This window comes from Doryrhamphus excisus, linkage group LG22 (genome assembly GCF_037039965.1).
Source record: "Doryrhamphus excisus strain RoL-2023G ecotype Guam linkage group LG22, RoL_Dexc_Guam_v1.1, whole genome shotgun sequence".
NCBI classification, from domain to species: Eukaryota; Metazoa; Chordata; class Actinopteri; order Syngnathiformes; family Syngnathidae; genus Doryrhamphus; species Doryrhamphus excisus.
This window is the reverse complement of record NC_136378.1, coordinates 6,566,827-6,584,679: the sequence shown is the minus strand read 5'-3', so window position 1 is coordinate 6,584,679 and position 17,853 is coordinate 6,566,827. Positions and strand designations below refer to the sequence as shown.

The window sequence follows — 17,853 nt, the reverse complement described above, 5'->3', positions numbered from 1 at the left end:
TATAAAGCTAGCAGTTAGGAACATAAACAAATGCACAGTAACATAACATCTCAGCTGTAAGCAGTACAGTAAACACATTGAAACAGCATGCTAACAACATCATGAATTAGTGGCAATGGCTAACTTAGCTCAGCAGTTAGCGATCAGCTCAGCAGCTGAATCCCAACACACTCCAATATGTCGGTGCAAACAGCATCTAGCATTGAAGGAATGACAAATAACCAGGTTACTCACATTTATAAGCGCACGCTGTTAGTTGAACATCAAATGTTACGACGACTCTGAAAACTGCGCGGCTGCCCTGGTTAATTCAGGTGCCCATTTAGTGTTGTAAATGGAACCTGCGTTTAATCATGTTCACTTAAAGCAGCAAAAGAGATTGGACACTATAAACCAGTCTTTTGTACAACTGTAAAAGTATCGTAAATAATATTGTCCTTTCCCGTTTACATGTAATTGCAATTTAAACAAGAATAATAATGAAAAAAATTAGATGCAGCTTGCCGGTTGTTGTGATGTTCGGGATGCCAGTCATAGCATGTTGTGATCTTGTCTGAGGTACCGCCAGGAGCCAGTGGTTTGATGACCTAAGTGCCCTGGTAGTCATATGAGGCTTTAAACGTTCAGTTAAATAAGGTGGAGCCAGACCATTCAAGCACTTCGCTGACTGGCTAAGACCTACAAATAGAGAATTACAGTAGTCCAGGCGTGATGTAATGCCCTCTCAAGGTTTTTCTTTGGGAGCTTTTGCTTGGCCAATAATCGTAACTGGAAGGAAAACGCTTTTTACAGTGGAACATATCTGTCAAGTTTGAGTTCACTGCCCAGAATAACACCAATGTTTTTGCAAAGCCATGACAATAAGAACTTAATGTGCCAATGGCGCTATAATACCCATCGAGAAGGTTTTGTTGTAGCGGTCATCAGCACAGGATGTGGCCAAAGGACGTCCACTTCTACGCCTTTCTGTGACTCTTCCAGTCTCTCGATATCACTGTTGCAACCTGCTGATGACACTGTGTGACGCTCCAAACTCAGTGGCCACTTCGTCTGAGAACATCCTGTTTGAAGCATCACAATGGCAAGAGACTGTTGATCCATTGTTAGGTGTCGTCTTGGTCTCATGATGTCAAAATGTGAACACCATGATGAACTAGTACATTTATTGGTCAATTCAAGGATGCACATGCTGATTTTTGCTGTTAAGCTCTTCGTTAGAGAACAGCAGCTTGTTCAAAACTTACTGAAACATTTAACAGTTGTACATGTGCAATCAAAAGCTTAGAGAAGGTCACATTAAGATAAGATAAGATATGCCTTTATTTGTCCCTCAGTGGGGAAATTTGTATTGCACAGCAGCAAGAGTACAGAGTCAGTTAAGCAGTACAAAATACACAATATACAAAAATAAACAATACAAACAACCCAAGTATTAACAAAATCAACAGTTTTTCCCAGAGTTATATATAATACAGTGTGTAGATAATATGAAACCAGATGAGATATATGACCAGTCTATACACTGAGATCTTGTTAGTGAGTTAATATGAGGCATTATGGAAACACTTCACATAGAACTTAGTATATTGCATTTAGAGCCCTTAATATTGCACATGGAGGTTGATCAGATATTGCACAGTGAATGGGGTCTGGAGTAACTATACTGACTATAAATGCAAGTATTACACCGATGTACATAGTGGTGTAGAAGTCTATTGGGAGCGGTGCTGGTTGTACAGCCTGACAGCTGCAGGAAGAAAGGACCTGCGATATCGCTCCTTCACACACTTGGGGTGAAGCAGTCTATCGCTGAAGGAGCTCTCTAGTGCTGTCAAAGTGTCCTGCAGGGGGTGGAAGTCGTTCTCCAACATGGATGATAGCTTAGCCAACATCCTCCTCTCTCCCACCACTTCCACTGGGTCAAGGGGGCAACCCAGGGCAGAGCTGGCCTTCCTGATGATCTTATCCAGTCTCTTCCTATCCGCAGCCGAAATGCTGGAGCCCCGGCAGACCACTCCCTGGAAAATGGCTGAAGCCACAACAGAGTCATAGAACATCTTGAGGAGTGCCCCTTGCACTTCAAAAGACCTCAGTCTCCTGAGCAGATAGAGTCTGCTCATGCCCTTCCTGTAAAGTGCTTCTGTGTGATGAGTCCAGTCCAGTCTATTGTTGAGATGAACACCCAGGTACTTGTAGGATGTCCCTGAATGTTCACTGGTGTTGGAGGAGAGTGGATGCGCCTGCGGAAATCCACCACCAGTTCTCTGGTTTTCCCCGTGTTGATCTGGAGGCAGTTCCGCTGACACCAATCCACAAAGTCCTGTGTCAGTCCTCTGTACTCCAAGTCGTCCCCATTTGTGATGAGGCCAACGATTGCAGAGTCGTCAGAGAACTTCTGCAGGTGGCAGGTTGGTGTGTTGTATGAAAAGTCTGCAGTGTAGAGGGTCAAAAGGAACAGAGCCAGGACCGTTCCCTGCGGGGCCCCCGTACTGCAGACAACCGTGTCGAACACACAGTCCTGTGTCCTCACATACTGTGGACGGTTGGTGAGGTAGTCCAGTATCCACGATGTGAGGTGCAGGTCCACCCCTGTGTGCTCCAGCTTGTCCCTCAGAAGTGCTGGCTGGATGATGTTGACCGCACTGGAGAAATCAAAGAACATGATTCTCACAGTGCTTCCGGGTTTCTCCAGGTGAGAGAGCACTCTGTGCTGGAGGAAGATGACCGCGTCGTCCACCCCAGTGCCAGGTTGATAGGCGAACTGAAGCGGGTCCATCAAAGGACCCACCAGGGGGCAGAGATGGTCAAGGATCAGCCGCTCCAGGGTCTTCATCAGGTGTGATGTAAGTGCCACCGGGCTGTAGCTGCTGAGGTCCTTGGGGTGCGGCGTCTTGGGGACAGGAACCACGCAGGATGTCTTCCACAGCTGTGGCACCCTCCCCAGCTTCAGGCTCAGGTTGAAGATGTGCTCAACAATCCCGCACAGCTCGTCCGCGCAGGACTTCAGGAGCCTGGAGCTGATGCCGTCTGGTCCCGCCGCCTTCCTCGCCTTGGTTTTTTGGAGCTGGTTTCTCACCTGGGATGTTGTGAGGGACAGGTTGGAGCAGGGGGGCTGTGTGCGGGGGGCGGTTGGTGAGGAGGTTGAGCTGATTAGGTGAGAAGTGGTCGGGGATGGCCGTGTGGAGGAGGGGGAAGTGGGGGTAGGGCTATCCACTCGAGGTGTTGATGGGGGGAGTTTCGGCAGGAGGTGCTGGGCCGGGGGATGGGCAGATGGTTCATCGAACCTGTTGAAGAATAGGTTCAGGTTGTTTGCCCACGCCTGGTCCCCAGTAGCCTGGGAGTCGGGCCCCTTGTGCACAGCCTTCAGCTCGTCCCTATTTCCTGACTTAAAGACCCTCTTCTTCTCCTTTAGGAGAGCCTTTATGTCCGGATTAATCCACGGTTTGTTGTTGGAGAAACACCGTGCAGTCCTGGAGGGTACAGTGTTTTCCACACAGAAGTTTATGTAGTCCGTGACGCAGTCAGTGAGACTGTTTATGTCATCCCCATGAGGATGGCAGAGTTCCTCCCACACTGTTGTGTTGAAACAGTCCTTCAAAAGAATGAAAAAGACAGAATAAAGAAGAAAAAAACTCAACGAAGAGCGAGAGCTGCTGTAGCAGGCTGCCACCAGAGCGCCGGCAAAGTTGAAATTCCGCTGAAGGAAGGTTTGAATGCATTTTAAGCTTGTCCCGACATTTCACCTGAAAACCGAATAGCCCTAACTTTTTGTGAGTCATGTAGATGTGCATAAATGTTTGCATATGGGTGAATGTGTAATTGTCACTGACAATGTATGAAAGGAGAGGGACTGCCTCCTACCACCCAGTAAACTCTGGGATTTCAAATTGATGGTTATAGTATAGCAATGGCGGCGGTGCGTGTGGCTAGCCGTCTGTTCCTGCCTCTGCTCTATATGTGTTTGTGCTGTGTATGTCGCCATATGTCAGTTCCCTGCTGGTGTACAATCGCCAAGCACTGTTGGATTTAAGACTTCATGCTGAAAATCTAGCATGGTTGGGTCATAATGGACATGAGAACGTGCCCCAGCTCCTGGTGAGAATCCCTGCCCACCTTTTCCGCACCCCGGCCTTACCTTCTCTGTGTAAGTGCACCCGTCGTCGGGTTGGCGTAGTGGTCGGCTGGTGACGCTGAAGGCTGCCATGGTGGCCTCTTCTCCTCCCCCTCCTGGACTCAGCTTGGAGTTGTGCGTGGCGTCTTTATTTCCCGGCGCTCAAATGATCCTGTCAACTCCTGCTTGTCACCTCTCATTGGCCCGGATGAGGTGTTCCAGCCTTGCACTCCCTGTTCTCCTCGTCCCCGCTGGCCAGGGCTAAATATGTAATTGCAACCTGCGGCCTCTGTGTTGGGCTCCTGCGACACCTAAGCAGCAGACTCCCTGGTTCCTGTCAGGCTTGGGCTGGTAAACGCTAGATTGCTAGCAAACAAGACTTTCGCGCTAAAGGATTTCTTTACTTCACGTGGATTGGATTTTATGTTTGTGACTGAGACATGGATAACGTTTGGTGAGTCCAGCATTTTACCGAACTTGTGCCACAGGATTGCTGCTATTTTAACTCCCCCCGGATGTCTGGCTGAGATGGAGGAATAGCCTCTGTTTTTAAGCGCTTTTATAAGTGCAAGCAACTATATCCGTCATCCTTCGTCACCAGCTTTGAATTAAGTTTATTTGAGCTGGGTCACTCTCACACTGTATTGTGTGCTGTGGTCTATAGGCCTCCGAAATACAATAAGGACTTTATCGATGAATTCTCTGTTTTCCTGGCTGAAATCCTGCCTCAATATGACCGTGTCCTTATTGCTGGTGATTTTAATATTAATGTGTGTTGACCTGATAAGCCAATGACAAAGGACTTTTTATAACATCATTGACTCTTTTAATCTTGTGCTGTTTGTGTCTGGACTTACACAAGAACGCAGACACAGACTCGATCTTGTTTTGTCTTACGTCTACCTGTTTTTAATCTTGAGGTTTGTGACGCCTCCTCTCTTTGGCTTTTAACACTTAGTAGGAGGCTGACTTTTTACTTTTCTTTTTAGATTTTATTTTTTCTTATTTTGATCGTACTGTATTTTATCACATTTTGTTTTATTTTATTGATTTTATATTTAGTTTTATCTTATTTTATTCTAATTTACCAAACTGACTTCATTTTTATTGTCCCTTTTTAATAAAAAAAAACATTTGAGTTGGGTGTAAGTGAGGGTTGCGTTCAAGACACCTCATAATTTCAGTTGAATTCACATTTTCACTGTATTATCTGGGATTTTGAAGCACACTTAAATGCTGATTTTTTTTTGTTTATTTAGACCACACATACACATGAAATAAAGATGTTATGATGTTCAGAGTTCGGTGTCCATGAATGCACCTCGAGAATGAGGACGTGTGTTCTGAAGGCATATGGTAGATGTGGTAGTTGCGTATACATACAATATATGGTGCTGGGAATGCACTGCTGTTTATGGGTTCAGGTCAAGAATAAAGTAATAGACTAGACTCTGTCTGACTGTGGGGGTTGCACTTTGCCTCCATCTGCCGTCATAAAAGAGAGATGTGGTTTGCCTTGATTCGTTACATTAATTCAGCTAAATATTAGCTTATATTAACTAAGTTAATATATTAACTAATGAAGTAATTAGTTACCACTGTTGACGCACATCATTTTTGACAGTTGTAATAATAATATAACTACAGGAGCATATCAGTATATATTTGTCCATCTGTTTATCCATTTGTTTGATAAAACTGCCGGAAGCACTGTAGACCTCTAAAGCCTTGTGGGCTATTTTTGGCTTCCATTATAGTTCACTATTCACACTTGTCCTATCATTTTTTGTTTGTTTTCCTTTTAGTTGCTTCGCGTTTTCTAATGGTAACTTTTTGTCCTGTGCCGATCATGAGATGCGTACTGTGGGGATTTTTAAACTGCTTAAATGTGCAGTACCAGATGTATAGTGCCAGGTGCAAAAGTGTATAAGCCGTTTACCTCTTTGACCCTATTATATGTCTGTCTGGTGTACAGGTCATTGCCCAGGACCGAGAAGCTCTGCTTGGTAAGTCTAACTGGGTGAAGATGGTGCAGAAGGTATCTCAGTTTGGAATCCGAACTGGAACATTTAACTGCTCTCATGACCAAAGGTAGGAAGAAGGGCCTTTACTTACTATTACTACAATACACAAGATGTGCTGAACTCTGACTGTATTTTGAATTACATTTTAGATTTAAATATAATTTCCCAATTCTGTTGAAAATGTTGCACGGCCACTTCAATGTTGAGGGAAGGAAGGAAACAACAAAGTCATAATTTCTCACATTTAACCATTGATAAATACAAGGGCTGTCGAAGTTAAAGTACTAATGACATGTTAACATGAGTTTCCTTTAACGACGGTAATTGTTTTGACGCGCAGTTAACGTGTGCTCCTCCTGTTTGACCCTCGGCCCACACCGTAGTTTGATTGAAGCACGATAACTCTGTAGTCACAAGCTGGAATAAATATTGAGCAGACATAGAGAAAGAAAAGAGGATTTCCATTGGCAAAGTTGGTTTTAAAGCCCTGGCAGATGGCTTTTTCAGTATGACCAAAGTTATTTGTATCTGCTGTAGCTGTGTTTGAGCTATGCGGATTACATCTCCTGCCCGGAACTGAAGCAGTTCAGGTATTGTTTTTATTGTTGTATACAGTGGTACCTTGGCATAAGATTGTCAACCAGTGTTACATTATTTATTTATTTATTTTTTACATTTTTACATTTCTTTGCTGATTTGCTAATGACAGGCTGTCATTATTTTCTACATTTTGTCATGTTACAGCCTCATTCCAAACTGAATTAAATTAATCTCTTACCTCAAAATTCTACACAAAATACTCCATTATGACAATGTGAAAAAAGGTTTTTTTGACATGTTTTGCATTTATTAAAAATAGAAAACAAAAAAATCACATTTACATAAGTATTCACAGCCTTTGCCGTGAAGCTCAAAATTGAGCTCAGGTGCATCTTTTTTCCACTGATCATCCTTGAGATCTTTCTACAGCTTAATTGGAGTCCACCTGCAGTAAATTCAGTTGATTGGACATGATTTGGAAATATAATAACTGTCTATATAAGGTCCCACAGTTGACTGTGCATGTCAGAGCACAAACACCAAGCATGAAGTCAAAAGAACTGTCTGTAGACCTGCGAGACAGGATTGTCTTGAAGCACAAATCTGGGGAAGGATACAGAAAAATTTCTGCTGCTTTGAAGGTCCCAATGAGCACAGTGGCCTCCATTATTCGTAAATGGAAGACGTTTGGAACCACCAGGACTCTTCCTAGAGCTGGCCGGCCTTCTAAACTGAGCGAGCGGGGAAGAAGGGCCTTAGTCAGGGAGGTGACCAAGGCCCCGATGGTCACTCTGTCAGAGCTCCAGCATTCCTCTGTGGAGAGAGGAGAGCCTTCCAGAAGGACAACCATCTCTGCATCTCTGTATGGTAGAGTGGCCAGACGAAAGCCACTCCTTAGTAAAAGGAACATGGCAGCCCGTCTGGAATTTGCCAAAAAGCACCTGAATGACTCTCAGACCATGAGAAACAAAATTCTCTGGTCTGATGAGACAAAGATTGAACTCTTTGGTGTGAATGTGAATGTTTGGAGGAAACCAGGCACTGCTCATCACCAGGCCAATACCATCCCTTCAGTGAAGCATGGTGGTGGCAGCATCATGCTGTGGGGATGTTTTTCAGCAGCAGGAACTGGCAGACTAGTCAGGATAGAAGGAAAATGAATGCAGCAATATATAGAGATATCCTGGATGAAAACCTGCTCCAGAGCGCTCTTGACCTCAATAGACTGGTCATGTACCTTGACCATATAGACAGTAGACATTAGCACACAGCCAAGATCTCAAAAGATTGGCTTCAGAACCACTCTGTGAATGTCCTGGAGTGGCCCAGCCAGAGTCCAGACTTGAATCCGATCGAACATCTCTGGAGAGATCTGAAAATGGCTGTGCACAGACGTCTCCCATCCAACCTGATGGAGCTTGAGACTTATTGCAAAGAAGAATGGGCAAAACTGCCTAAAGATAGGTGTGCTAAACTTGTGGGATCATATTCAAAAAGACTTGAGGCTGTAATTGCTGCCAAAGGTGGATCAACAAAGTATTAAGCAAAGGCTGTGAATACTTATGTAATTGTGATTTTTTTGTTTTCTATTTTTAATAAATTCAAAACATGTAAAAAAAACAAAACTTTTTCACATCATGTCATAATGGAGTATTTTGTGTAGAATTTTGAGGTAAGAGATTAATTTAATACAATTTGGAATGAGGCTGTAACATGACAAAATGTGGAAAAAGTGAAGCGCTGTGAATACTTTCCGGATGCACTGTAGAGCTAGCATCCCGCTTAGTGGACTTTTCAGAGAGGTTGTGTACCAAAATTATGCACATTGTGTACCAAAATTATGCACATTAGCACTAATGTGACGTCGTCCATGTAGCTCCTTAGTGGTGGGAGCCTCTCTCCTGATGGTAGCCTGATCCCTCCAACGACTTGCCTGGCCCCTCTGAGGATAACTTCGAAGGCTGTTACAAACAGGATTGGGGAGATGGCGCACCCCATGGCGATTCCTCGTTCTAGCCGTTGCCATCCAGTTGTGCAGCCTTCCAGCAGAACGCACATGTGCAGGTTGTCAGAGTCTCTGGTGATGATGTTCTTTCTACACTCTGGAACATGGAAGAAGTCCAAGGCAAAGTCTATTAACTTATGTGGCACTGAACCGTATGCATTGGCGAGATCTAGCCACACGACGTGCAGGTCCCGCTTTTCCCTCTTTGCCTGCTGGATTTGTTCCCAAATCATGGAGGAGTGCTCAATGCATCCAGGGAAACCAGGGATTCCAGCCTTCTGGCAGCTTGTATCGATGTACTCATTTACCATGAGGAAGTTAGTCATCCTCCTGGCCAGGATGGAGAAGAATATCTTCCCCTCCACGTTGAGCAAGGCAATGCTTCTAAATTGGCTGATGATACTGGAGTTTTCCTCTTTTGGTTGCTTGCTGCCACTTTGTCTGCACTTGCTGGTTCTTCCAAGCTGTCCTCATGAGTCTCCACTGTATCCTCACCACTTGTGGGCAGTTCTTGTACAGCTTATAAGGGAGCCCATTTGGCCCGGGGGCTGATGCTGACCTTGCCTTCCTGATGACATCCTCCACTTCCCGCAACTTGAGGAGGTGTCAAACTGTGTTGCTGGTGGGTTTGGGCATGGGACATATCCTGGGGAACTGAGCGGGATGGCTCATCTGTTGTCACTGTACTGGCTCTTGATGTACCGCTCCAGCTCTTCCTTGAAGGCATCTAGCTTCCAGCTCCGCTTCTCATCCAGTAACTGCCGAGCATACTTGAATGGGTCTTTAAAGAAGCTGGTTCTCTCTTTCACTCTCTTCTTCTTCCTCCTTCTGATCCTCTCCACCCTGCGCAGCCTGGCGAGCTTTTGCCTAAGCTCGTCCCACAGCTCCTTAAGGCCAGCTTTCTCCTCAGGTGTAGCTTTCCGTCGGAGCTGCTGCCTGTCTCTGACAAGCTGCTCGATGTCCCTCTCCCTCCTTCCTTTCCCTGGGGCTGTGGGCTGCCTCTTTTTGACCTCGCCAAACCTCTCCTTGCATTCTTCAAAGATAATCTTGCCAAAGGTGTTACGGTTGCTCTCCGCTCTTCCTCGCAGTGTCAGTGTCAACAACTGGCTCAACTCTGCGTCAAGCTTCTGCCAGCCTACCTGGTCGCTCGCCTTTGGCCACTTGATCTTACAGGGCATGCTAACTCCTTTGCTGCTGGTTTTACTTTCGGACGGGCTCTTGTCTCCGCTGGGGTCCACCTCCCTCCCAGAGCTACCTTCCACCACGTCAGACATCCCAGCACTGTTGGGTCCTGCAGCGCTGTGGTTGCAACCTGGCTTTGGGTCCCTATCGTCTGATCTGCTTGTGCAGTGTGATGGATGCTAGTCTGGCTGCTTTCTACATTTCATCCTCCCCTGGTGGATGTGTAGGCGCCTGCGTGACGTCACTTTCTCCCATCCGCATGTGCATCTCCGGAGGATTTTCTCATTGTCGTTAACCGTTCCAGTCGCTACCACTTGGTCTGTCCTATCTTCCACCCCGCCTCTCAGAGGGCCTTCGGGCCTTATATTTGTTGGAGCAAATATAAGGTGAAAGAAAAAGGGAAAAAATACATCCAAATACATCCATACATTCCTCTGTGCATCGGAGAATGGTAGACAGTGCATTCAATAACCATCAAAAAAGTAGGACAAATTGAAGCTCGCATTAAACTGGGGGATTTCCAACTAATAGTTACAGTATTGTAATAAAATAATATTTACTGTAATATAATTATAAATTTCTATGTATTGTGTGTATTGTGTTTTAAAAGAGAAATGGAATTTCATTGTGTTTGCAATTTTTATTCAATGTTTTATGTCTATTGCCCCATGTTTTGGTTATTTTCGTTTGTACATTTCACAAAGGAAAGGTGCATTGAGACAAATGTGTAATAATTGTTTCTGAATGATCCTAAATAGCGTTTATTACTCACAAACATTTAGAATTTAAAACCAATATTGTAGGAGACAGGTTTAGGTTGCCGTCTGTGGGGTGGAGGTCACATGGTCACTGGTGGGGGGTGTGTGTGGAAGTATAAAAAGCACATGGATGTCATCGAACAGGGAGGAGAAAGGAAAGGCAAAGAAGCCGTATTTTTGTTGACCGCTTTGTATGAAACGTATTCTGCCCCAATTGCTTTACACCCTCAGTTTTGCCACCCCGGTCTCAATTAATAAATCACACCGAAGCCTTCCGGATTTTGTGTCTTTGTTGAGCGTGTCACAAACGCAAAGACCAAGCCTGACCCTCTCAGCGGCAAGGTAAAAGCAGGTCGCCGCAAGTATCATAAATAAACAATTAGCTGACACAAATAAACAAAAACACGTTCTGTCAGTGTGAGAGGTCACACTCGCTCACATTTTGCATTTACTGAAAGTTTGTGGGTGAATTTAACAGCTAATATGCTAATAATAAAGGAAAATACTATAATAATAATAATAGCAAAAATATGCTTGCTGACTGTATTGTTTTAAATAATGGCCCGATGACTTTATTGTTTTATTGTTCTGATATCCTTTACATGAAATTTGATGTACGTAATTATCATTCTAGTTGCACATCGAATCGTTTACCACAAATATATTTCTCCTAAGTATTATTGATAAAAACTTGCGATTAATGCGGTTAATTCTAAATGCGATTAATTCTGTGTTAACTATGGACATAAAATATGATTAATCACAATCAAATATTTGTATCGCTTAATATCTATCTCTTATAACTACACACTTGCGTTAAAGGAAAACTGCACTGTTCCTGAAATTTTGCCCGTCATCTACACTTCTTACTGGGATTCATTGAATTTTGCCAAGGAGCTCACACTACATCTGTCAACAGCAGCAACAGCATAGAGAAAGCGACAACACTTACAATGTCTGCCCTCTTTGGGATAGCTGTGTCTTTCAGCACAAGACTTGTGCTCCAGTCCTTATGGAAAAAATGCTGACAGAAATTCTTGTTCTTGTTGAGGCTTCGTAGCGAAATTGAGAGCTAGACGTATCCACTTCCACCTATTCTGTCGCTGAGACGAGCAGCTGCAGAGGCATTGTGTTAGTCCGCCAGATAAATATAGATTTGTTAGCTGGTACAATAACAATATCACTGTAGCCTGATTAATACAGTATAAGGGCTGCAGCTATCGAATATTTTAGCAATCAAGTGTTTTACCAATTATTAATTGGATGAAACATATTTGCTTGGGTAAAGAACAATTAATACACAAGAGAAAATAAAATATTTTACTTAATAATGAACTGGTTAAATTGGTAAATTTTTTTTAGATAGTCAACCGTTTTATTTCTTAAAGGGGACCCAATATACTTTTTCCAGTTGTCTGACCTATTCATGTTGTTAGAATGCTGTATTTTCCTGTTCCTCAGATAATGGGGTTTGCACAATTGGAAGTGAGCCCTGAATTAAGTTTGTGCAAATTTTGAGTGGCCGGATTGGAGCAGGAGGGGATAGAATAGAAGAAAAAAGAAAACAAAGAGGGGAGTGCAGGGACAAGAGGGGGGCAATACAAAGAGAGAAAAGAGCAACAGCAACAACAATTGCAATGACAATAACAGAATAACATCAGCAAATGTCTATGATGGCTCTAAAAGGCCATAATGGAATGGACATAGTATGAAACAACCACAGTGATGAAATGAAACAGTCAAACATATTAGTGGTAATAGTAGTAATGAGGTGGACGAGTGGTTGGAGTGAAGGCCACACAGCTAGGAGACCTGGGTTTGATTCCCCCCTTGGGCATCTCTGTGTGGAGTTTGCACATTCCAAAAACAATGCAAAGAAAAAGCAAAATTCGTCCAAAAATCACTCCACACTCATTATTGCTCTCTGGTTCGACCATAGCTAACTTATTGTGTGGAGATATGGGGTAATAACTATAAAAGCAATCTTAACTCACTAAGTGTACTGCAAAAAAGATCAGTGAGGATAATCCATAATGCCGTTTATAGAGAACACACAAACTCATTATATCTAAAATCACTAATAAAATCCAAAAATGTCATACAATACTTCTCTACAAGAGAAAAGACATTTGAACTCAGGGAAAAACTACACTTGAAACACTTACATGCGAGAACAACGTTAAAAAGCCACATATGTGGAACCAAACCAAACCAAACTACGGAGCAGATTGAGTAAGAAACTTACATAATGCACAAGGATGAGCAAATTCAAAAAACAATGCAAGTACAAAGATACTTGCTGGTGGAATGAGGAGATGCAGGAGTGTATACAGCGAAAAAGGTTAGCTAAGAAGAAGTGGGACATTGAGAGGACTGGAGAGAGTAGACAGGAGTTAGGCGTTAGGTGGACTTTCGTTAGGTGAAAGTAGAGGTGGCCAAGGCCAAACAAGAGGTCTATGATGACTTGTACGCTAGGTTGAACAGCAAAAAGGTAGAGGTGGATCTCTACAGGTTGGCAAGGCAGAGAGACAGAGATGGGAATGACGTGCAGCAGGTTAGGGTGGTCAAAGATAGGAATGGAAGTGCACTGACAAATGCCAGTTGTGTGATGGGAAGATGGAAAGAGTATTTTAAAAAGTTGATGAATGAGGAAAATGAGAGAGAAGGAAGAGTACAAGAAGTGTCTGCTGTGGACCAGGAAGTAGCAAAGATTGGTAAAGTGGAAGTGAGAAGAGCGTTGAAAAGCATGAAGAGTGGCAAGGCACTTGGTCCTGATGGTATACCTGTGGAGGTATGGAAGTGTCTAGGAGAGGTAGAAGTAGAGTTCCTGACTGGGTTGTTCAGTAGGCTCTTAGGTGGTGAGAAGATGCCTCAGGAATGGCGGAGTTGGTTCCCATTTTTAAGAACAGAATTTTTAAGAAGGGGATGTGTGGAGCTAAAAAGGTATAAAGCTAATGAGCCATACAATCAGAATCAGAATGCCCTTTATTGTCATTTTACATACAGTAGAATGAAATTGCAGCAGCTCCATTTTCAGTGCAAGACAGTATGACAGTACAAAATATAGAAATTAGAAATTAGAAGAATAAATAGAAGAATTAAAAGAATAAATAAGAAACTAGAAAATTCCCGCGGAAATTTTGATGGACTGGCCACCTGTGCTGTGAACCTCGGGCCCGGTGTGCCAACGGCTACCGCGGTAGCACCTAGCAAGAAAGCCTCAAGTACGGAAAAGGTTGATGCAGTCCCATAGTGTCCCCACATCATGCCATGTGTGTATTTGCCTTTATACATGAGTAAATTAGCTTAAATGCTAACATGCTAACAGTCATCATGCTAGCACCTAGCAAGAGGGCCTCAAGTTTAGAAACTGCCAAGGTTGTCCTATACCCTCCCCACATCATGCCATGTGTGTATTTGCCTTTAAACGTGAGTAAATTAGCTTAAATGCTAACATGCTAACAGTTATCATGCTAGCACCTAGCAAGAGAGCCTCAAGTTTAGAAAGTGCCAAGGTTGTCATATAACCTCCCTACATCATGCCATGTGTGTATTTGCCTTTAGACATGAGTAAATTAGCTTAAATGCTAACATGCTAGCAGTTAGCATTTAGCCACAGAGAGAGTTCAGAAGTTTATCTAAAAAACGAGCCATCAATCACGTTTCTACGTGGCCGTATGGCTGAGCTACAAGGCTGTGAATAGTCTCTAAATTCTCGTTTTCTCTGGAATGCGGCTGTTCTAAAAATAGAACAGGTGTACCTAATCTACTGGCCCATTTTTGAACGTTCCGGTTAATAGCGTCGCCACGGTTACACAAAACGTTCCAAAAAATAAATACCGCTGTAGTCCCGAGCGTCACGATTCCAACGGTGCAACATGTGTGGGGGTCCTTCTTGCGGTTTTGGCCGCATTACGCTCGCAAAAAGCGGAAGATTAAGATATAATAACTAGAAAATTCCCGCGGAAATTTTGATGGACTGGCCACCTGTGCTGTGAACCTCGGGCCCGGTGTGCCAACGGCTACCACGGTAGCACCCAGCAAGAAAGCCTCAAGTACGGAAAAGGTTGATGCAGTCCCATAGTGTCCCCACATCATGCCAAGTGTGTATTTGCCTTTAAACTTGAGTAAATTAGCTAAAATGCTAACATGATAACGGCTACCGTGCGAACACGTAGCAAAACAGCCTCAGGTCCTGAAAAGTTTGGGGCAGTCTTACAGTGTCCCCACATCATGCCATGTGTCATCATGTGTGTATTTTCCTTTAGACATGAGTAAATTAGGTAAAATGCTAACATGCTAACAGTCATCATGCTAGCACCTAGCAAGAGGGCCTCAAGTTTAGAAAGTACCAAGGTTGTCCTATAACCTCCCCACATCATGACATGTGCTTAGTAGCCTTTAGGCATGAGTAAATTAGCTTAAATGCTAACATGCTAACAGTCATCATGCTAGCACTTAGCAAGAGAGCCTTACGTTAAAAAAGTGCCTGGGTTGTCCTGTAACCTCCCTAAATCATGCCATGTGTGTATTTGCCTTTAAACGTGAGTAAATTAGCTCAAATGCTAACATGCTAACGGCTACCATGCTAGCACCTAGCAAGAGGGCCTCAAGTTTAGAAACTGCCAAGGTTGTCCTATAACCTCCCTACATCATGCCATGTGTGTATTTGCCTTTAAACGTGAGTAAATTAGCTCAAATGCTAACATGCTAACGGCTACCATGCTAGCATCTAGCAAGAGGGCCTCAAGTTTAGAAACTGCCAAGGTTGTCCTATAACCTCCCTGCATCATGCCATGTATGTATTTGCCTTGAAACATGAGTCAATGAGCTTAAATGCTAACAGTCATCATGCTAGCACCTAGCAAGAGAGCCTCAAGTTTAGAAAGTGCCAAGTTTGTCCTATAACCTCCCTACGTCATGCCATGTGTGTATTTGCCTGTAGACATGAGTAAATTAGCTTAAATGCTAACATGCTAACGGCTACCATGCTAGCACCTAGCAAGAGGGTTTCAAGTTTAGAAACTGCCAAGGTTGTCCTATAACCTCCCTACATCATGCCATGTGTGTATTTGCCTTTAGATATGAGTAAATTAGCTTCATTGCTAACATGCTAACGGCTACCATGCTAGCACCTAGCAAGAGGGCCTCAAGTTTAAAAACTGCCAAGGTTGTCCTATAACCTCCATACATCATGCCATGTGTGTATTTGCCTTTAGACATGAGTAAATTAGCTTAAATGCTAACATGTTAACGGCTACCATGCTAGCACCTAGCAAGAGAGCCTCAAGTTTAGAAAGTGCCAAGGTTGTCTTATAACCTCCCTACATCATGCCATGTGTGTATTTGCCTTTAAATGTGAGTAAATTAGCCTAAATGCTAACATGCTAACAGTCATCATGCTAGCACCTAGCAAGAGGGTTTCAAGTTTAGAAAGTGCCAAGGTTGTCCTATAACCTCCCTATATCATGCCATGTGTGTATTTGCCTTTAAACGTAAGTAAATTAGCTTAGATGCTAATATGCTAACAGTCATCATGCTAGCACCTAGCAAGAGAGCATCAAGTTTAGAAAGGCCAAGGTTGTCCTATAACCTCCCTACATCATGCCATATGTGTGTTTGCCTTTAAACGTGAGTAAATTAGCATAAATGCTAACATGCTAGCAATTAGCATTTAGTCACAGAGAGAGTTCAGAAGTTTATCTAAAAAATGAGCCATCAATCACGTTTCTACGTGGCCATATGGCTGAGCTACATGGCTGTGAAAAGTCTGTAAATTCTCGTTTTCTCTGGAATCTAAAAATAGAAAGGGTGTACCTAATCTACTCGCCCATTTTTGAACGTTTCGGTTAATAGCGTCGCCATGGTTACACAAAACGTTCCAAAAAATAAATACCGCTGTAGTCCCGAGCGTCACGATTCCGACGATGTAACATGTGTGGGGGTCCTTCTTGCGGTTTTGGCCGCATTACGCGCGCAAAAAGTGGAAGATTAAGATATAACTAGAAAATTCCCGCGGAAATTTTGATGGACTGGCCACCTGTGCTGTGAACCTCGGGCCCGGTGTGCCAACGGCTACCGCGGTAGCACCTAGCAAGAAAGCCTCAAGTACGGAAAAGGTTGATGCAGTCCCATAGTGTCCCCACATCATGCCATGTGTGTATTTGCCTTTAGACATGAGTAAATTAGCTTAAATGCTAACATGCTAACAGTCATCATGCTAGCACCTAGCAAGAGGGCCTCAAGTTTAGAAACTGCCAAGGTTGTCCTATACCCTCCCCACATCATGCCATGTGTGTATTTGCCTTTAAATGTGAGTAAATTAGCTTAAATGCTAACATGCTAACAGTTATCATGCTAGCACCTAGCAAGAGAGCCTCAAGTTTAGAAACTGCCAAGGTTGTCCTATAACCTCCCTGCATCATGCCATGTATGTATTTGCCTTGAAACATGAGTCAATTAGCTTAAATGCTAACAGTCATCATGCTAGCACCTAGCAAGAGAGCCTCAAGTTTAGAAAGTGCCAAGGTTGTCCTATAACCTCCCGACGTCATGCCATGTGTGTATTTGCCTGTAGACATGAGTAAATTAGCTTAAATGCTAACATGCTAACGGCTACCATGCTAGCACCTAGCAAGAGGGTTTCAAGTTTAGAAACTGCCAAGGTTGTCCTATAACCTCCCTACATCATGCCATGTGTGTATTTGCCTTTAGATATGAGTAAATTAGCTTCATTGCTAACATGCTAACGGCTACCATGCTAGCACCTAGCAAGAGGGCCTCAAGTTTAAAAACTGCCAAGGTTGTCCTATAACCTCCATACATCATGCCATGTGTGTATTATCCTTTAGACATGAGTACATTAGCTTAAATGCTAACATGCTAACGGCTACCATGCTAGCACCTAGCAAGAGAGCATCAAGTTGAAAAAGTGCCAAGGTTGTCCTATAACCTCCCTACATCATGCCATGTGTGTATTTGCCTTTAAACGTGAGTAAATTAGCTTAAATGCTAACATGTTAACGGCTACCATGCTAGCACCTAGCAAGGGAGCCTCAAGTTGAGAAAGTGCCAAGGTTGTCCTATAACCTCCCTATATCATGCTATGTGTGTATTTGCCTTTAGACATGAGTAAATTAGCTTAAATGCTAACATGCTAACTGCTACCATGCTAGCACCTAGCAAGAGGGCTTCAAGTTTAGAAAGGGCCAAGGTTGTCCTATAACCTCCCTA

At 43.5% G+C, this 17,853-nt stretch overlaps 1 protein-coding gene across 4 annotated transcripts in view; it reads left to right on the top strand.

Moving 5' to 3' along the window:
• Nucleotides 1-17,853, top strand: part of rnf103 (ring finger protein 103) — a 56,124-nt gene that overhangs the window by 16,658 nt on the left and 21,613 nt on the right. For all 4 annotated transcript variants that reach the window (XM_058063851.2, XM_058063850.2, XM_058063849.2 and 1 more), the window contains one exon: nucleotides 6,087-6,202. In XM_058063851.2, coding sequence (XP_057919834.2) covers nucleotides 6,087-6,202 — 116 coding nt within the window. The remainder of the gene's footprint in view (nucleotides 1-6,086; nucleotides 6,203-17,853) is intronic.